The sequence below is a fragment of the Podarcis gaigeae genome, assembly GCF_964106915.1.
Source record: "Podarcis gaigeae genome assembly, chromosome: 8".
In the NCBI taxonomy this organism is placed as follows: Eukaryota; Metazoa; Chordata; class Lepidosauria; order Squamata; family Lacertidae; genus Podarcis; species Podarcis gaigeae.
Window position 1 is genome coordinate 7,418,680 of NC_139684.1, and position 21,586 is coordinate 7,440,265.

Below are 21,586 nucleotides of genomic sequence, written 5' to 3' on the forward strand. Positions count from 1 at the left end.
TCTTTAAAGCTTTAAAAAAAATCCTTTACACAAAGTTTGCTTTGAGAGAGATGTGCTGCCGCACATTTGAGTGAACTCAGCCCCTGGAGGGGAGGGGGAGTTTTCCCCTCTAGAAATACGTGAATAGAGCTGTCCACCTTGACCTTGATGCGCCTGTAAGGCATATTGATTTTTCTTTTTTCTTTTCAATGCTTGGCTTTGGCTGGGTCCATTAGCCAGGGAAAACCCAGGGATCTATCCGAGCATCTCTTTGTTTCTTCCAATGACATTAGTGAAGCTAGGAGGATCAGGATGGGGCTGGGCTAGCCAATGGGAAGATCCTGGCAGCACTCAGAGGGGAAATGTTATGTACTGAGTTAGATAGGATCCAAAATGCAGCAGTCTGATTGGTCCTAGAACAATAGGATCCAGAATGCAGCAGCCTGATTGGTCCTAGAACAATAGCATTCAGAATGCAGCAGCCTGATTGGTCCTAGAACAATAGCATTCAGAATGCAGCAGTCTGATTGGTCCTAGAACAATAGGATCCAGAATGCAGCAGCCTGATTGGTCCTAGAACAATAGCATTCAGAATGCAGCAGTCTGATTGGTCCTAGAACAATAGGATCCAGAATGCAGCAGCCTGATTGGTCCTAGAACAATAGGATCCAGAATGCAGCAGTCTGATTGGTCCGCAGGAGCCACCCATCCAACTCCAGGTGGAAGTGAATCTGCAACCTGATTGGCCTACAGGAGAATCCCGGAATTAACCAATCACATGGGTCCCATTCTGTAAATAATGTATATAAAGCAGACATTCTGGGGGAATTTCCATTCCTCACTAGTATGAGCTGAATAAAGAGCATGAAATCCACTCTCGATTCCGAGTATGAGTATATTTCAGGAAATGTACCTTAGGCAGAGACAGGGAACCTGTGGCCCTCCAACTGTTGGTGGACCCCAACTCCCAACAGTTCAGGCCAATGGGGTGAATGGTCAGGCATGATGGGAGTGGTAGTCAAACCACATCTAGAGGAACACAGGTCTCCTGTCTCTACTTCCTGCCTGACTCCATCCCCACTTCCTGCCTCAACTCTATCAATCTGAGCTCCTCCCATAAACCACATCGCTACCCATTTCTTATTTATAATAATAATAATAATAATTTATTATTTGTACCCCACCCATCTGGCTGGGTTTCCCCAGCCACTCTGGGCAGCTTCCACAGAGACAAAAAATACACTAAAATTTCACACATTAAAAACTTCCCTGAACAGGGATGCCTTAATTTGTCTTCTGAATGTCAGGTAGTTGTTTTTCTCTTTGACATATGGTGGGAGGGCGTTCCACAGGGCGGGCGCCACTACCGAGAAGGCCCTCTGCCTGGTTCCCTGTAGCTTTGCTTCTCGCAGTGAGGGAGCTGCCAGAAGGCCCTCGGAGCTGGACCTCAGTGTCTGGGCAGAATGATGGGGGTGGAGACACTCCTTCAGGTATACTGGATCGCAATGGAAGAACTAAGTCGCATGAGCATTATTTTGGTGGCATTTGCAAAACAAATCAGGCTGCAGCATCTACCCGCTCTCCCTACTACGCAGGTGAAAGGTGGTGCCCTCCCCAATGGGGAACCTCCACCCCTCCAAATGCTGGGTTCATGGGATCATGCCATAGGTGGTTCTGGATTCCAGACCATCTGGAGGGGGTCAAAGATGACATGTGTCCACAAAGCATTGTGGGGCTGAAGACCAGGCTGCCCTGATGTTTAGCCAAGCTCAGAGTCTGGGACCAAGTTGAGAAAGCCAGGCAGGTGGCCCCCATGAACAGAGGGAGGAGGGCCACCCCTGACCACTGGTCTTGCCAGCTAGGGATGATGGGAGTTGTAGTCCAAAGGCAGCCGGAGACCCAAGTTTGGGAAGCACTGCTCTTGCTGAAGCAAGGATGGGGAACAGCTGTGGCCCTCCAGATGTTGTCGGACTCACAGCTTCCAGCAGCCCTAGCGAGAATGTCCAGTGGCTGGTAGGGTGGGAGCAACATCTGGAGGGGTCCTGTCAGGGGCTCCTTGGGGGCAGGAGGCATGAGGGGAGGACGAATTCTTGTTGCTGAGAACCAGACACCCCATTTGTAGGGGGCATTGGGTGTCCCCACCCAGGCAGAGTGTGTGGAGCGGAGCCGTAGGGGGACAGAGTCCCAGAAACGTGCCCTGTTTCACTTTTCACAGCTTGGCCGGAGGGACCCGCCAACCATTTGGACGTCTTCGTAGTTTCCATTTGGTTTTCGAGCCTCTTGCCTCGCTCCTCATATACCTTGGAATTGTGGCTTCTGGACCTTGAACAAAAACCTGTTCCTTGCTGTCCATTAAGAGTCGCTGCTGTTGTGTGTGTGTGTGTGTGTGTGTGTGTGTGTGTGTGTGCGTGTGTCTGTGTGTGGCGGGTGCCCGGCCTTCCCCATCCTTGAGTGAAATGCTCTCATAAGAACACCAGAGGGCAGCACTGTCCAACGATCTGATTCTGAGTGCTGTAAACCAGCTAGGACTGTTTTAGTCGTACAGTGGTACCTCGAGTTAAGAACGTAATTCGTTCTGGAGGTCTGTTCTTAACCTGAAGCACCACTTTAGCTAATGGGGCCTCCTGCTGCCGCCGCACCACCGGAGCACGATTTCTGTTCTCATCCTGAAGCAAAGTTCTTAACCCGAGGTACTGTTTCTGGGTTAGCGGAGTCCGTAACCTGAAGCATCTGTAACCTGAGGTACCACTGTACAGTCATACCTCAGGTTACAGATGCTTCAGGTTGTGTTTTTTTGGGTTATGGACCCACCGAAACCTGGAAGTACCAGAACGGGTTACTTCTGGGTTTTGGTGGTCGCACATGCGCCAAAGTTCTAAATCATGCTTTGTGCATGCGCAGAAGCACCGAATCACACCCCGCACGTGCGCTGCTGCAGTTTGCAAACTTGCATCCCACATGGATCATGTTCGCAACCTGAGCATCCACTGTACTCTGCCCTTCTTGGCAATTAAGCCTAACTGAGAAACAAAACAAGTTTTAGGACACCTGGGACATTAAGGCACAGGTGGGGAGCTGTCAGCTGATGGACACACAGGTGTGGTTTGGGGGAAATGATGCCATGAGCCAGCTGGTGAGCCCAGACTGGTCCACAAGCTGGAGGCTTCCTATCACCAGACAGATGGGGCTTGCTCCCATGAGTGCTGGCCCTATTGCATTGGGGGAGACAGCCCCCAACCCCTGCAAAATTACCATCTGGGAAAATGTCCCCCTGCAGGAGGAACTGCAGATTCAAGGCACCCAGCGTACTCTGTTGGGTCCTTTCCACCACCCTTCAGATCCATCAAAACCATCCAAAGCCCCAAGATACTGGTGAAAGCCCAGACCTAAAGCTATCATTCCCACGTGGCAGTTTGAGGTCTCCCTTCCTTGAGTCCTCCTTGGGATGAGGAAGACATGTGCTGTGGACCAGAACCCTCCCAGTTCTCCCAGGGAAGGATGGGCCAGCATGGGTGGAGAGGAGTATAAAAGCTCTAGGACTGATGCAACACCTTGTCTAACTCAGGTCCCTCTAACTGTAGCTGATCCATGGAATGGTTCCTCAGCCTTGATGGAGCAGTGGTGTCAGAAGTGGGATATGTGCCTGTTTGCAGCTTAGGTGCTGGCTCCTGCATGAGTCCATTCTCCCCTCCCAGGTTTTGCAAAGCCAGCTGTTATTCATGTAGGAACTTGTGGTGTCAGGTGTGCGTGCAGGAGCCGGGCCCTGTGGCCAACAGGACTCTGCAGGACTGGGCCCCAGTGGCGTAGCGTGGGGGGTGCAGGGGGGGCCCGGCTGCACTGGGCGCAACATCTGGGGGTTAGGGTTAGGGGGCGCAAATCCACGGGTTAGGGGGCGCAAATTACTTGCCTTGCCCCGGGTGCTGACAACCCACGCTACGCCACTGCTGGGGCCTTCCTAAGTTTGTTCTGAAGAGTCAAGGCGTGGCCACACAGGTGAGGCCAATTGGTAACTCACAGCACCTGGTGGCAAGAGCCAGGAAGGGATATAAGGTCAGCATTTTCCCTTCGGCTCTTTGCCACAGCAACACACTCCCTGCTTTGCTGCGTTTGGTTCCTTGACTCCTTGCTTCTTGATCTTCGGACCCTTGACTTCATGACTCCCTGCTTCTTGTTCCTCGGACCCTTGGCTTCTTGACCCCTGGTTCTCTGACCCTCGGACTCTTGGCTTCCTCACTCCTGGCTTCTGGACTCCCATTCCTACTCCCAACCCCCGGTCCCGACGTCCCCAGCTGGGACTTTGATCGCCCGTGAACTGGATCGTGACACATGGACTCGGTGAATAATTCAACACAAATACAATTTTGGAAATGTTTCTCAAGTCACGAATGAATTCTTTCACACAAAGAAGACGGACAAGGGACTGGGAACACCAAGAAGACAAGAACTATCAGGAAGCCTGTGAACCTCCCAGTTTTCACGGTGAGGAACAAACAGAGTTGTGAGGAAAAGGAAGCCCCACTGGGTACCATTCCAGGCCCGTAGAAAGTGTACTCTCCCAGCCTTCAGTCTTTTTCCTCTCCGTGAGTGATGATATGGACGAGGTTCTTATAGTCCAGGTTGCCGGTCACGTCGGGAGGGAAGGCTGCAAACATTTGGTCTATCTGCGGGAAAGAAGCAGGCAGGGAAAAGTTCTCTGGAGGTTCATTTTATCCAACGTTGCACCGGTTATACCTGGAATTGCAGTCCTCTAACTGCTTTGACTGATGCTCAAGCAGCACAACCCTATGCACATTTATTTAGAAGTAAGCAAGCCCTGTAAGGATGGTGCAGTGAGTTAAACCACAGAGTCTAGGACTTGCCGATCAGAAGGTCGGCGGTTCGAATCCCCACGACGGGGTGAGCTCCCGTTGCTGGGTCCCAGCTCCTGCCCACCTAGCAGTTCGAAATCATCTCAAAGTGCAAGTAGATAAATAGGTACCGCTCCAGCGGGAAGGTAAACAGTGTTTCCTTGCACTGCTCTGGTTTGCCAGAAGCGGCTTAGTCATGCTGGCCACATGACCCGGAAGCTGTATGCTGGCTCCCTCGGCCAGTAACGCGAGATGAGTGCCACAACTCCAGAGTCGGCCACGACTGGACCTAATGGTCAGGGGTCCCTTTACCTTTTAAGCCCCTTAAGATGGGTGCTCAGTGGGACTTACACCCAACCAAGTGTGCATAGAGGATTGCACTCTTAATCAACCCAAGCTCTAGCCTGCAATCTTATGCACAGTTGCCTGGGAATAACTTACACTGAAATCAATAGGCCTTATATCTCAGTAGGCATGCATAAGACTGCCAGCCAATTAGCAACAGGGCAACCCTGTGCCTGTTTCCTTGGAAGTAAGTCCTTCTGTGTTGTCAATCTGTTTAGACAGGAAGTCTTATTATCCTTATCGTTAGTCCTGGGGGGGTTAGTGTAAAAATACTGCTGAATACTTGCCGGTGCCCTGCCAGCAGAAAAGCAACATTACTAAGCCAAAAATATTTTATATGAATATATGAAGAGGGTGCTGGATCAGGCCAATGGCCTGCACCTAGGCCAGCATCCTGTTCCATACGTATGGGGCTGCTGAGATGAGAGCACAGAGTGAGAGCACAGTCCTCTCGCTTGCTCTCACAATACTACAATTCCCAGGGTTCCCTGGAGGAAAGCAGAGAGAGACCCCTTGGTCCATTTAGCTCAGGATTGTCCACACTGTTGGGTAGGAAGTCTCCAAGCAGTGGCGTAGCGTGGGGGGTGCAGGGGGGCCGGCCACACCGGCCGCACCGGCCGCAACATCTGGGGGAGTGCACTCGCACTCGCAGCTCTCTGCCCCTACCTGGCTCGCTCACTCTCTCTCACTGCAGTGCTGGCTGTGCGAATCCGATCTGAGCCGCCGGGTCGCCGCCCACTGTGGAAGGGGTGGGTGCCAGGCGTGCGGTGCGGAGAGAGAGCGAGGGACTATCTGGGGGAGGGACAGTGCAGCGGCCGCCCAGCGCAGCGCTGAGAGCGGGAGAGAACCACACCAGACCAGACCAGGCAGCAGCAAGAAGAAGCTGGCAGCGGCGGCAGGTTAGGGGTTAGGGGGTGCAAATTACTTGCCTTGCCCCAGGTTAGGGGGCACAAATTACTTGCCTTGCCCCGGGTGCTGACAACCCACGCTATGCCGCTGCTCCAAGGTCTCAGACAGGAGACTTTTCCAGCCTACCTGGAGTTGCTGGGAATTGATCCTAGGATCATTTGCTAGCAACGAATGTGCTCTGCAGCTTAGATATGGCCCGTCCCTAAAAATAAAGGGAGCTGCTCTACGTTCTTGACGCAGGGTGGAATTAAGTAAGCTGGAAGGTGTGCAGAGGAGGGCAACCAAGATGTTCAAATGTCTAGAAACCAAGCCTTATGAGGAACGGTTGAAGGAGTTGGGGGTGTTTAGCCTGGAAAAGAGGAGATATAATAGCCATCTTCAAATATCTGAGGGGCTGTCACATGAAAGGAGCACCCAAACCAATAGCTTCAAGTTATAAGAACTTTCTGACAGTAAGAGCTGTCTGACAGTAGAACGGACTCCCTGGGAAGGTAGTGGACTTCTTGGAGGTTTTTAAGCAGAGGTTGGATGGCCCTGGGTCAGGGATGCTTTAGTTGAGATTTGAATCATTGCAGGAGGTTGGGCTAGGCAGGGAATGGCCTAGTTGGCCCAAGGGGGTGCAAAAAATGCACTTCACTCAGTGTGACGGCCTGGGATTCGGACTCGGATGCTGAACCTGAGGGGTCCTAGCCTGCACAGGATTCCCCGCCTCCAGAACCAGCTGAGCCGGGGCTGGGGCCTGAGCCCGAAGGGTCCTCACCTGTGCTGGGTCCTCAGGTGCAGGCATCAGCTGAGTCTGCTCTGGCTCCTGAGGTGATGGAGGACCCATTGCCTGCAGGTGCTCCACTCTCAGCCCCGTCAGAGGAAGCTGAGGTTGCCTCTGGGTCCGGTGACCCTCCAGCCTCTCCTGAGCTGCAGAGGCTCAGGGTAGAGAGGTGGAGGGAACTAAGTTCCCGCAGGAGGAGTGCTCGCCTCCAGGCCAGGAGAGACGAGTCACCAGAGGATCGGGGCCGCCCTATGCCTCGGGGCAGATAAAAGCCAGCCAGCCCCAGTCCCAAGTTGCGGGAGCAACATTGTTCCTGCCTGAACCCTGTCCTGCTTTCCTGCCTGAGCTCCTGACCCACCCTGTCTCCCTTCTTCCTTGCCTGTTCCTGACGTCACCCGACTCCCTGCCCTGCACCCAGCTTCAGCTACTACTGACTGCCTCCACATTGCACCTTTGACCACGGACCGGACTTGGACCTCGCCTCTTGGGTAACCCACAGGACCAGCACACTCTGGCTCGGACTGGATATGAGTCCACCTGCTTGTTTCTGCACGGCTTTGGGTGGCCAGGCAAGGACACAGGTTCCTCTGGGCACCTTGGCAGAGGAACGCAAGGGGCAGGGGCACTGATACAGCTCCTTACCAAAGGCGCAAGGGAGTCTATGTATGCCCCTGGCTTGACTAGATGACCCTCAGGGTCCTCTACAGCTCTACAATTCAATTATTCTAGGAGCATAGGAGGCAGAGCAGTGGTCTCAGTATTGCATATCGTGATGGACAGCAGTGGTCCAAGGTCCAGTTTCCCCCAGTTTTACATGCGGAAGCATAGCTGTCAACTTACAGATTTGAAAATCAGGGACCAGCAGCCTCGAAAATAAGGGATCAGCAGACAAAATAAGGGATTTTCCGGGCACAGGTATGTTCAACTTCTGAGCCCCTCCGAGCCAAAGGCAGAAAGTCCAGCCAGCAGCCAAATGAAGCCTCATCAATAAGGGACAGCAGCGGGACATGGCGCTGGGATAAGGGACTGTCCCGCCAAATAAGGGACACTTGACAGCTATGCAGAAGCCAGGCACTGAATGCCAGGCTGTTCCTCTTCTGTTTCTGAGCTCCTGCCCTCCCACTTAGCCCATTCAATGCCTGCCAGTGCCCAAAGCCTCCTCTTACCTCCTCCTTCGAAAACCGTTCTCCTTGCGTCATCAGCATCTCCTTGATGCTGCAATACAAAGCAGGGGACAGATGGAGGACCACGAGGGAGCAAAACCCCAGAGCAAAATGACAAGGAAAGCTTTGAGAGGAGCAGAGGCTGCAGGCGCTTAATTGAAGGGCCTGAGAGACAGATGGCCCTCATATCTCATAATCAAAGGCTGAAACAGGAAAGGATTCACCGCAAAGCTTCCAAAATCAGCACCAACATCATTTCGGCTAGCATCCTGTTCTCACAGTGGCCACCCGGATGCCCCAGTGGGAAACTCACAAGCAGGTTGCAAGCGTGGGAGCAATTCTCCCTTCCTGTGGCTTCTAGAAACTGGTATTCAGAAGATTTACTGCTCTGGCTGTGGATACAGAGCGTAGGCACCATGGCTTGTAGCTGTCGATAGCCTTTTCCTCCATGAAATTGTCCACCCGCCCCCCTTTAAAGTCATCCAAACTGGTGGTGATCCCTGCCTCATGTGGTAGGGAGTTCCACAGGTACTTACTAGTTCGCCTTCAGGCCTTTGCCTTCTGGATCGAACACTTTGAAAGCGTTCAGAATAGTCTCTTCTGGATCCGCACCTGAAAATGACAGAAAAGAGATCTGGAAAGTGAAATACTTATGGGAGGCTGGCCTGTTCTTTCCATCACTGTGGGGGGAGGGTGTTCTTGGATTGCTGGGGGTTGGACTAGATGACCCTTGGGGTCCCTTCCAATAATAATAATTGTTAAATATAATTAATTATACCCCGCCCATCTGGCTGAGTTTCCCCAGCCACTCTGGGCGGCTTCAAATCGGGTGTTAAAAACAATATAGCATTAAATATTTAAAACTTCCCTAAACAGGGCTGCCTTCAGATGTCTTTTAAAGATAAGATAGCTGCTTACTTCCTTCACATCTGAAGGGAGGGCGTTCCACAGGGTGGGCACCTCTACCGAGAAGGCCCTCTGTCTGGTTCCCTGTAACCTCACTTCTCGCAATGAGGGAACTGCCAGAAGGCCCTTGGCACTGGACCTCAGTGTCTGGGCTGAATGATGGGGGTGGAGACGCTCCTTCAGGTATACAGGACCAAGGCCGTTTAGGGCTTTAAAGGTCAGCACCAACACTTTGAATTGTGCTCAGAAATGTACTGGGAGCCAATGCAGGTCTCTCAGGACCAGTGTTATGTGGTCCCAGTCACCAGTCTAGCTGCCACATTCTGGATTAATTGCAGTTTCCAGCTCACCTTCAAAGGTAGCCCCACATAGAGCACATTGCAGTAGTCCAAGCAGGAGATAACCAGAGCATGCACCACTCTGGCGAGACAGTCCACAGGCAGGTAGGGTCTCAGCCTGTGTACCTGATAGACAGCCGCCCTGGACACAGAATTAACCTGCACCTCCATGGGCAGTTGTGGGTCCAAAATGACTCCCAGGCTACACACCTGGTCCTTCAGGGGTACAGTTACCCCATTCAGGACCAGGGAGTCCCCCCCACACACCCCTGTCCCCCCAAAACAGTACTTCTGTCCTGTCAGGATTCAACCTCAATCTGTTAGCCACCATCCATCCTCCAACCGCCTCCAGGCAATCACAACTCTATGATTCTATGTGTGTGGCAAGGTGGTTGGAGCAGGCAGTGAGGCAATGCCAAGAACCTCTTCCCAGAAGGCATGGTGGGGGGACACCTTCTACCCCCGCCTCCAATCTCACCTTTAAGTTTTTCTCCAAACATGGTGAGGAACACTGTGAAATTGATAGGCCCAGGAGCTTCCTTGACCATGTCGTCCAGTTCTTCATTCTTCACATTCAAGCGTCCTGAGGAAGGAGGGAAGCACGACAGAGTAGAACAGGCATCCCCAAACTTCAGCCCTCCAGATGTTTTAGACTACAATTCCCATCATCCCTCACCACTGGTCCTGTTAGCCAGGCATCATGGGAGTTGTAGGCCAAAACATCTGGAGGGCCACAGGTTGAGGATGCCTGGAGTAGAAGAACTCTAGGGGAGATTTGTCAACGATCCATTCAAATATCGAACTAATAATAATAATAATTTATTATTTATATGCCACCCACCTGGCTGGGCTTCCCCAGCCACTCTGGGTGGCTTCCAACAAAATATTAAAATACCATAATACATCAAACATTAAAAGCTTCCCTAAACAGGGCTGGCTTCAGATGTCTTCTAAAAGTTTGGTAGTTGTTCTTCTCTTTGACATCTGGTGGGAGGGCGTTCCACAGGGAGGGCACCACTACCGAGAAGGCCCTCTGCCTGGTTCCCTGTAACTTGGCTTCTCGCGGTGAGGGAGCCGCCAGAAGGCCCTCGGCGCTGGACCTCAGTGTCCGGGTAGAACGATGGGGGTGGAGATGCTCCTTCAGGTATACTGAACAGAGGCCGTTTAGGAATTATCACATTAAGGCTGTGCAACAGGAGCAGGCAGCTTGGTGCCTTCTGGGGACCTGTAACTTCCACCAGCCCTAGTCAGCAGAGCCAACAGCCATGGGTGACAGGTGTTTTAGTTCGTAAAGAGAGCACCGTGTTGGCCACACCAGATTGAGAGGCCCACCACCAAACCTTTGGCAACCGACCAACTGCATCCAGTGGCCCACCATATGGCTGTTTTGTTACCTGGAACTGCAAAAAATTAGGGTTGCTGGGCACACAGCAGGCCACTATAAATAGTTCACAGGGCTCATGAGAGGCAGTGTGGTGTAGTGGTTACAATGCTAGACTGGGATCTAGGGTTCCAACAAGCGTTCAAATCCATGAAACCTATTGGAACTCGCCTTGGGCCAGTTTCTGCCTCCCAGTCTCACCTCCCTCACAGGTTTGTTGTGGAGGTTAAATGAGCAGGAGGAGATCCACAATGAGCTCCTTGGAGGAACAGGTGAGATATAAATGCAGGGAATGAATGAATGAATGAATGAATGAATGCAGACTGGTTTGGGCTTGATGGGTCACAAGTCCTGCTGAACTTTCAGAAAGATCCCAGATCTTTGAACAGCAAATGATTCAGATTTCTGCATGTTTGGTTTTTCAGACTTTGTGGGAAGTGACATTCTGAATTTAAGTTGGTGGACCTGGCAAAGAATTTTAGTTGGGTGGTGAGAGGAGAGAAAATGTTGGCAATTTAAATAGGCCTTTTCGTTGAAAAAAAAATCCATGCATGCTGTATGTATGTCTATTTATTGAAAATGCTTCTAGGCTGCTCTTTGGGGTTGTCTTTTTAATCCAACTTGAGTCCTATTCAAAGCAGACCCACTGAAATTAATGAACCCAAGACGCCCAATCTTCTCTATGCATTTAAAGCAAAATCACAACACAGGCGTGGTCTCCCCTAAAGAATTCTGGGAGATGTAGTTTGTGAAGGGTGCTGAGTGTAGTTAGTAGGGCACCCTATCCCCCTCCCAGAACTACAATTCCCAGAGTTCCCTAGGAAGAGGAATACACTGTCTGGGAATTGTAGTCTCTTTAAAGTGGTATGATACTGCTTTAAATGTATACAGTGCAGATGGGGCCTAACTCAGGTTCATTAATTTCAGTGGGTCTACTCTGCGTAGGACCAGCAATGAATGCAACCTTTCCCCCCCCCGCCCCCTTTTTATACAAAGATACCAGGTTGCTATACAAAGGTATAGAAAAGCAAAACAGACAAATCCTCTGTAATACAGTTATGGATAATACATCATCATAATAAATAAAAACACTAGAGTCAGTTTTAAAAGCAGACAGAGCAGGCTAGATACAAAACCATAAAAATATAAGGTTTGTCCTGGTTCTGCTTACTAGCTTTTGGGTGTTTTATAGGGTTTCTTTGCTTACCTAATGCGGCGAACGTATCTCTCAGGTCTGCTTTGTCAATGAACCCATCGCGGTTCTGATCCATGATGGTGAAGGCCTAAATGAGGGATATCAGGGCACAGTTGTGATACCTGACCACACTGCAAGGTCATGCTAGATGCAGAAATTGCTTTCCTGAGAATCTTGGCATTATTATTAGGGGAAATTACATCCGCAAATGTGTGCATGAGGAGAAATTCACACTAAAATGGTGGTGAATTTTCACGAGGGCTTTAAAATAAATGCATTGCCAGATGGTACACAACACCAGTGCAGTTAGGGAAAATGTACAAAACTAGTTCAAATATATGTTGGAAGTGTAAGGAAAAGGAGGGGACATTTTGGAAGACACAAGATCTACCCACCTTGGAAGAATGGCAGATGAAAGTGATAGACTATATGGAATTGGCGGAAATGACTGGCAGAATCCGAGACCAGGGAGAAGAGTTGGTGGAAGAAGATTGGAAGAAATTTAAAGACTATTTGCAGAAACACTGTAAAATTAATGAATGTTAAAATGATGTAGGATTGAAATGAGATGGCTTTAGTAACAAAGTTTAAAGAATATGTAAAAAAGGATTGATAATTAGATGAAAATATGAAGCTCAATATGTTAAGACATATAATTAAGATAAAAACAAAGAGGGTAAGGATTTGCTGAATTAACCATGTAAACTGGAATACAAAAAGGGAGGCGTGAGGAGGTCAGGAAAATATGTAAACAAAACCTAAGACATGAAAATATTGATTTGTTTTTAATTGTGCTTTTTTACTTATCATTTATTTTTTTATGCATTTTGTATTTTTCATTTGTATTCTTGTATTTTTTCTATTTTTTTTCTTTTTATTCTTTATTTTGTAACTTTTGTCTGTTTATAAAATCTTAATAAATATCTTATATATATAAAAAGGAGGGGACATTTTATCATATGTGGTGGGATTGTAAGGTAATTTAAAAAATTTGGGAAATGATATACAATGAATTGAAGAAAATGTTCTATTTAACATTTGTTAAAAAAACCTGAAGCATTGTTATTAGGGATTGTAGGGAAAGATCTGCCAAAAAAGCTGAAAAACATCTTCATGTATGCGACAACGGCGGCGAGAGTTTTAATAGCACAAGGATGGAAGACTGAAGAAACCCCCAACTAAAGAATCATGGCAAGAAAAATTGATGGATTATGCAGAACTGGCAAAACTGATATACAAGCTACGGGACAAGGATAACTGTGACTTTAAAGATGAATGGGAACCCTTTACAAAGTATTTGAAGACACAACAAAGCGAACTGGACTCCTTGGCTGGCTTTGAATAAACATTCACAAACTTTTTATTGATAATAATCAGCTAAATAGTTTGAGGTTCTATACAACTGTGTAACATGCAGAAAACAGCATTTTTAGAGAAATCAAAGACTGGAACTGAGGGAAGTCGGGGAGTGGGGGTGGGTGGGTTCTATGGGGGGGGAGGGAAAATGGGGGTGGAATAAGGATGATATGTTTCTGGACAATATGTTTTGTTTTACTTTTGAATAAAAAAGTTATTTAAAAATAATAAGAATAAAATAAAATAAATGCACTGCAAAATGCTGCGGGAATGTGGTCACTGCAAATTGGGAAACTGATTGGGTTGTGTGTCCCCCCCCTACTTCAATGCCTCCCCCTCCCCACACCCAGGCTCCCGGGCTCTACCTGGGAGCAAACCCAGAAATCTGTTCTGCAGAACCGAACAAAAATAGGATGGGGGACTGGGACGGAGTGAAAATCAACCCAGAGTATGCACCACCTGCTGGTGTTTTGCCATGCGTTGAAATTGGCAGGAGTCTTGTATTCCAGCATTTAAGCTCTGGTATTGTGAACAGGTTCCACGGCTGAGACCAGGCTTCCCATTTAAGCCCCTTTTAATTGGTTTCTAGAACCTTTAGTCTCTGAGAATGTGGACTCACCCAGGACTTGGCATGGAATTCTGTGCTTAAAATAAATGAGTAAAAGAATTGGCCTGGCCTGCCCTCAAGGCTCCCTGCGGCCGGCTGATTTGGTATAGCAAATGAACACCTGCAAAGAGGTGCTGCTTTTATTACAGGTGTGGAACAGAGACTGAGAGATAAGCCAAAGGCTCTTCAGGGGAGTTTGTGGAGAGTGAGATTTGAATGTGGAGCTGCCTCTTTGACTCAGTGCACAGCCAGCTTGGACTGCTTTCTCAGAATGATCTAGGAAACTAACAAAATTTTGTTAGGTAAAAATTGGAAACTACAAGATTGGCAGATGAAGATGATGGAATTTTTGGAGCTGGCCGACCTAACCGGAAGAACCCGTGATCAGAAGGAGGAGGAGTACCAAGATGAATGGAAGAAATTTAAGGACTATTTAAATAAATATGTTAAGTTAATCTAAGTAGAACTACTTGTGAGTAACTGATTGGCCTAGGAGATAACTATGTTAAATTACATCATACTATGGATTGAAGTCAATATGGAAAGGACGAAAGATGTTAAATGACTAAGTAATTATTATTGGAAAATAGCGTTGGAAAACTGCTACAATGAATAATTTGGAAACTCAACTAGTGGGATTTGAGGAAGTCATATAACAATGGTACAAAAGTGGATATCTAACAGTTAAGATAAATGTTTGTTTGCTTGTCTTTTTTCTCTTTAATGTAATGTTTTCTTTTTTCTTTTTATTGTTGTTATATAAATTTGGAAACTCGATAATTTTTTTTTGAAAAAACAAACAAAACCAGAATGATTTAGGAAGATTTTGGGTGCAACTCTCCCCCGAAAGGCGACGTTCCCCCATCCCTGTCTTGACGTACCTCCTTGAATTCCTGGATCTGAGCCTGCTCAAACATGGAAAAGACATTGGAGTTGGCGCCTTCGGATCGCTTCTTGGCTTTCTTGGGAGACTTCGAGAGAAGCAAGGGGGAGAATAGTTATTCACGGGTGCCCCCTTAAGCCTCGGGGCTGCATCAAGGTTGCAGCAGAGGTGGGGAGCAGAAGGAAGGTGCTCCACCTGCACAGCTAAAAAGCCAGCAGATTTTATCATTTATTTATATTATTCCATAGAATCAGAGCCGTCTTTCCCATAGGGCTTAGTGGGGCATTGTGCCAGGGCGCCGGCCTCTCAGGGGCGCCCCAGTGAATGGGGGAGCTGCGCGGCTTTGCTGGCGGCCTCCCCTTTTCCTGCATGCCCGCCAGTTGCGCCCCGACAACCATAAGGATTGCTCTCCCACAGTGGCATGAGGGAGAGTAGCGCCCCCGATGGCTGGCACTGTGCAGCTACGGTCGCCCCAACACTATCCGTGGTAATTTGGGGGCGCTGGGCGGATATTTGCACCCCAGCGCCGCATCTGCTAAAGACGACCTGCATAGAATCACAGAACTATAGACTTGCAAAGGGACTCCCAGGATCGTTATTACTATTAGGTAAAGGTAAAGGTACCCCTGCCCGTACGGGCCAGTCGTGACCGACTCTGGGGTTGCGCGCCCATCTCGCTTAAGAGGCCAGGGGCCAGCGCTGTCCGGAGACACTTCCGGGTCACGTGGCCAGCGTGACGAAGCTGCTCTGGCGAGCCTGCACCAGTGCAGCACACGGAAACGCCGTTTACCTTCCCTCTATAAAGCGGTACTTATTTATCTACTTGCACTTAAGAGTGCTTTCGAACTGCTAGGTGGGCAGGAGCTGGGACCGAACGACAGGAGCTCACCCCATCGCGGGGATTCGAACCGCCGATCATACCATCAGCAAGTCCTAGGCGCTGAGGTTTTACCCATAGCGCCACCCACGTCCCTCGTTATTACTATAAGTAATTGATTATTTATGCTGTTGCTGTTTGATGCCCAGGTGGCTTCTAAGCAATTTGCCAAACACAAAAACCAGTTGCACCACACTGTTAAAATATGGAACAATTGGAAAAAAAGAGAGTAGCTAAAATACAGAACAAACCAATTCTATTAAAACATTAACCAATAAACATTTACCTATATATGTCCAATATCATGAAGGTGGCGGACTCTCCTCTATTGGAGTTTTTAAATCAGAGGTCTGTCAGGGATTCTTTAGCTGTGATTCCTGCATGGCAGGGGGGTTGGACTAGATGACCCTTGGGTGCCTACCTGCTCCACAATTATATGATTCTATGAAAAGAGGCCATCAAACAAGAGGCCTTTTAAAGCATCCTGTTAAATTGTTTGTACCCCACTCTTCATTATTCACACAATCCCAGAGGGAGGGCTTATTCCCACTTAATTTTGTGTTTTCCAGGCATTGCCCACACTTTAAAACCCCATGTCCGACTGCTGCTCTTTCTCTGACTGAGCTTTCTCCCTGAAAACCCGCTCTTTCCTGCTGAATTGGCACAAACAGCAACCTGCAGAAAACCCGAATTGCCATTTGTTGCGCTTCCGCTTTAAAGGGTGGGTTTTTGCAGGGAAAGCTCAAGGCAAAAGCACAGTTCAGTGTGAATAACTTTTAAAACACAACAAATATTTCACTTAAATATAAAACCAGACCGTATACTAACAGCTTAACTGCATCCGCCGAGTGAGGGGCAACGCGTTCTGGTAGCCTCCTCTCCCGGTTCATCTTAGCTGGTTTTACAGGTGAGTGTGAACCTTGGGAAATTCCTAAGTAAAGGTTTTTAGAACCACTATTCTGTGGACTTCACCAGAGGGCAATGTATGCTTATCTAACAAATAGACAAGATATGGAATGCAAGGTTGCACATTTCCTTCTCTTCTTTAGCGTTTGTGTTGCGTCATTTTATACTACGAGCCTTCTACAATTTATAAGCTACCTTGGAAGCCTTTTTGTGACTTAGAAGCATGACACACAAACCCCAATAAATAAATCTGCCTTTGAGGTCAGTCCACCCCAGTATTCTCTACAGCAACTCAGGGAATTGCCTTGTGAAGAATTGAACCCTGAGTCTGTCTAGCGCAGTGCTGCCTACATCAACTGGCAGAAGTTTCAGCTCATGGTCTCCAAGATCTCGGTCAGGGTCTTTCTCAGTTGCCCGTGGGCATGCTGGGGACTCAGGCTGGCACTGTTTTCGAGCCGGGCACCTAGGGAAATGGCCAAATCCTCTCGGGTAGCCTTCGTCCTCGAAGTTCGTTGCCAGAACCACAACTTGCTGAAATAGTCAATTCCACAGCCTCACTATGAATTTCAGGCACATCCAACAACAGGTTGATTGTGATCTACCGGTAGATCACTGCACGTCTGTGGCAGATCACCGGTAGATCACTGACTCCTCCCAAAGAAGCTAAACAACTTTGACCTGAACCGCAAAAAAATGGGCTTTCCTTCCTAAAAAAGGCTCAACAACTCTGAACAGAACCCCCCAAAATGGGGTAGATCACTGCCAGTTTTTAACTCCATGAGTAGATCGCAGTCTCTTGGGAGTTGGCCACCCCTGAATTATATGAAGGACTTTCCTTTGGTTCTGTCCTGAACCCCAAACCATTCAGCTTTAATTGGATGCGGCTGGGTGGGGAGAATACATAAGATGCTGTCTTAGACTGAGTTTGACCACTGGTCCGTCCCACCCAATCTTGTCTACACGGATTGGCAGCAGCTCTCCAGGTTTCCAGGTTCCAGGTTTCCAAGTGGCCCTTTCATAGGAGACACACCTTTTATAGGAGACACGTTTTAGATTGTAGGTGGACTCTTCTGTTTTTAAGCTTTTATGGGAAGAGGGGTTGTCTTTTTGTTATAATCATTTTCCGGATTTAAATTGTATCTATACATCATGTGCTTTTAATGATATTCTCACTTGGGGTTCGCTGCCCTGGAATCTTTGGGCAAGCAAGGAATATTTCAAGTATACAAACGAACCAGTTAAAGAACCTGCGTTCCCACTAACTTGTGGGATAATTTGCATGCTTCCAAAACCTCAGAGAACAGTCATGAACTGCTGTAAAACTTCTCAGCCTCCTCTGATTCAAATCAGCTCCCCCAATTCATGTAGGCTGCGGTCCTTACCCCACTTACCTGGAAGTAAGCCCCACTGAATTCATTGGAGACATGTAAAGGAATGTGCTGTGAATCTAGCCTTGAACATCCTTGTGAAGGGGAAACTGATCCATTGCCCAGATTCACCTGTTAAGCAGCTCTTCTACACCTGAGATCAATAACCAGCCTGCTTTCCCAATATTTTCTGGGACCTTTTCTCATTCCATCCTCTGCGCTCTGTCCCAAATATCCCCTCTCTGACCCTCTTACTTACCATGTCTCAGACCAAACTGTGCAGCCCACAGTCCCGTTCCAAGAGGAATCTTTCAGCTGGTGCCCCCTGCACTCCGGCTGCGGAGACAATAAATAGAGCCCATCCCAGATTAAAAATAAACCCATCTCCACTTTTGGCTGTGGCAGGTGAGTTAGTCCCCCTTTCTCTCTCCAACCCCCCCCCCCCATCTCCTTTCTCTCTTCTTAAATAACAGCTCATTGTCATGCGGTGACATGTGAGATGGACAACGGCCTCCAAGGTTAGAGGCATGCCGGGCGCCCTGACAGTTTCTCCATTTAAGACGTCGACGCAAGTCCTGCTCAGTGGCTGAATAATAGCTGGACACCTGCGTGTGTCAGTTTCTCCTGGGTGTGCAGCTGGAGGGGCAGCAGAAGTGTGTGTGTGTGTGTGTGTGTTAAATGGCACACCAAGCAGAATTACCAGCCGGCAGCGATGCATTTTGTGTCTGTGTGTGCATATCAGCCTTCAACAAACTTGGGGGCCTCCAGCTGTTTGGAGTTATGAATCCCTGGCGCAGCTATATAATGGGAGTTGTACAGTGGTACCTCAACTTACAGACACTTCAGGTTACATATGCTTCAGGTTACAGGCTCCGCTAACACAGAAATAGTACTTCGGGTTAAGAACTTTCCTTCAGGATGAGAACAGAAATCGTGTGGTGGCGGTGTGGTGGCAGAGGGAGGCCCCATTAGCTAAAGTGGTGCTTCAGGTTAAGAACAGTTTCAGGTTAAGAACGGACCTCCAGAACGAATTAAGTTCTTAACCCGAGGTACCACTGAAGTCCAAAATGGCTGGAGGGCACGAGGCTGGCAAAAACTGGTGAGTGTATGTGTGTAAAAATGCAATTCCCATTGTTGTTGCTGTTAGCATTTTTGTCAATTTCCTTCTAAGCCACCATCTCAAGGCGTTTTATGCGCAAGAGAATAAAAAACAGTTAAAGGGACAGCAAACACATTGAAGACAAGACAAAAACCCTGATAAGTGGACAGCCACGGCGGGGACCCATTTCACCAGCTGGAAAAGTCTGTCGGGACAAAAAGGCCTTCAGCCACTCCTGGAAAGTGTCTGTTGTTACCTCAACAGGAATGCCTCTCCACAGAACAGAGGGAGCCACACTGAAAGCCCTGCTCTAACCACTCTTGAGCACTCCATCAGAGCAAATGGCTTTTCCGTGCATAGATGTGTAAGGGATAAGGAGGTCCCTCAAGTTGGGCACGCTCTAGAGCAGTGTTTCCCAACCTTGGGTCACCAGCTGCTTTTGGACTACAACTCCCATCATCCCTAGCTAGCAATACCAGTGGTCAGGGATGGTGGGGAATGTATTCCGAAAACAGCTAGAGACCAAAGGTTGGGAAACACTGCTCTAGAGCAAGATTTCTCAACGTCCACGCTGTGGGGCAGTTTTCCTCTGTTTATACAAGATGCTGGGGCCCTTTCTGCGTGGGAGAGAGACCTTTCAGCTGACCCCGCCCTGACAGTCTTTGTGTTTATATTTTTAGCTTTTTACGCTGCCCCAGAGCATCTCCTTGCCTGGGGCCAGGAGCAGAGAGATACTTAGACAAGGGGGAAGGGGGCTGAAGGTGACACCCACAATACCCTGTCTTTGTCCTTGCTTGCAGCTGTCTTACTTGCACAGGATGAAAATGAATGATGAAGGTGGCAGCAGCTGCTGTTTTGGATGTGCTTCTGCACCACCCCTCCCCGAACTACATGGGAGAGTTGGAATCCAGTCTTCCAGGAAGGGGAGTCCTTCTCAGTCCCCAATACAGAGCCTCCTATTTCTTCAGCCCTTCTTCAGTCTGTCTTTGCCCATGTGGACTCCCGCTCTCCCCATGCCTGACCAGTTGACCGTTGGCCATTGGGAACCCTGTGGGAGTTGACATCCAGCAACATCTAGAAGGCCGGAAGTTCCACATGTCTGATATATATATATGGGTAAAAAAACCAAAACAAAACATGATACCAAACAAGACACATATAACAAAGCTTCACTATGAATTTAATTCTGGTGCTGCGTAAAACCCAAACAATCGTGAAGATGTAGAAAAAGCGAAATGGAAGGCCATGAAAGGTAATGTTTAGATTTTAGGTTTAGGTATAATGGAATACAGTTCCAGTCCATAATGGACGATGGATATCTAGGGTGGGAAGGACTGCTCCCTGTTGTCTCAAAACAAAAGTGACAAACAAAAACCAAAGTAACTGAGGATTGTTGAATTTAACTCCTCCAAGTTGTCTGTTTTGCTCTGTCTCTTTTTCTGTAACTGTCAACTGCTCCCATCTTGTTCCACCATCCTTTTCGAGTGAAATGGGAATATCTCCAGTGGTTGGCCAACTCTAGGGTTGCCATGTTTCAAAAAGTGAAAATCTGGACACAAAAGTTGTTGAACTTATTTCTGGTGGCAGCTATTTCTGCCCGGACACAGTATTCTGGCTAAGAAAAGCCGTGTGTAAGTTCCAGTGGGGGGTGAGGTTAGAGGGGAAAGTGGGTGGAGCAATATTGTTGTTGTTGTTTAGTCCGACTCTTCATGACCCCATGGATGAGAGCAGGCCAGGCACTCCTGTCTTCCACTGCCTCCCGCAGTTTGGTCAGACTCATGTTTGTAGCTTCGAGAACACTGTCCAAAGTGTTCCTTTCATATCTCCAATTTTCTTGAACAGATCTCTGGTTTTTCACATTCTATTGTTTTCCTCTATTTCTTTGCATTGTTCGTTTAAGAAGGCCTTCTTGTCTCTCCTTGCTATTCTTTGGAAATCTGCATTCACTATCTCCCTCGCATTTTGCTGGCCTATTTGTAAGGCCTCGTTGGACAGCCACTTTGCTGTCTTGCATTTCCTTTTCATTGGGGTGGTTTTAGTTGCTGCCTCTTGTATAATGTTACGAGCCTCCATCCATAGTTCTTCAGGCACTCTGTCCACCAAATCTAAATCCTTAAACTTGTTCCTCACTTCCACTGTGTATTCATAAGGGATTTGACTTAGATTGTATCTTACCGGCCCAGTGGTTTTTCCTACTTTCTTCAGTTTAAGCTTGAATTTTGCTATAAGAAGCTGATGATCTGAGCCACAGTCAGCTCCAGGTCTTGTTTTTGCTGACTGTATAGAGCTTCTCCATCTTTGGCTGCAGAGAATATAATCAATCTGATTTCGATGCTGCCCATCTGGTGATGTCCATGTGTAGAGTCCTCTCTTGTGTTGTTGGAAAAGCGTGTTTGTGATGACCAGGTTGTTCTCTTGGCAGAACTCTATTAGCCTTTGCCCTGCTTCGTTTTGAACTCCAAGGCCAAACTTGCCTTGGAGCAATATTACCTATTCCATCTCAGGCCAAAGCATTTGAGGAGACCACAGAGCAGGGCCAGTGAGAGCAGGGGCACTGTTGTAATATACAGTTACCGACTCACATTTGCATGCACGAAAGGGTTAACCTGAGCCCTGAGCTCAAGTTGCTCATGAGGGTGTGGCTTAGCAGGCTCTCAGCAGG

The 21,586-nt window shown here is 48.3% G+C and overlaps 1 protein-coding gene across 2 annotated transcripts; it reads right to left on the minus strand.

Moving 5' to 3' along the window:
• Positions 1-4,333: 4,333 nt before the first annotated feature.
• MYL2 (myosin light chain 2) lies at positions 4,334-18,223 on the minus strand. 2 transcript variants are annotated; one of them, XM_083753473.1, is made up of 7 exons: positions 18,085-18,223; positions 14,674-14,763; positions 11,842-11,917; positions 9,732-9,836; positions 8,546-8,621; positions 8,013-8,061; positions 4,334-4,640 (listed from the first exon to the last, which is right to left on the minus strand). In XM_083753473.1, the coding sequence occupies exons 1-7, from the start codon at positions 18,085-18,087 to the stop codon at positions 4,542-4,544; spliced, it is 498 nt and encodes a 165-aa protein (XP_083609599.1). In that variant the 5' UTR covers positions 18,088-18,223; the 3' UTR covers positions 4,334-4,541. The 2 variants fall into 2 exon arrangements, with proteins under 2 accessions (XP_083609599.1, XP_083609600.1); XM_083753474.1 differs by having other exon boundaries at positions 14,674-15,276; positions 15,659-18,146.
• Between the last annotated feature and the right edge of the window lie 3,363 nt (positions 18,224-21,586).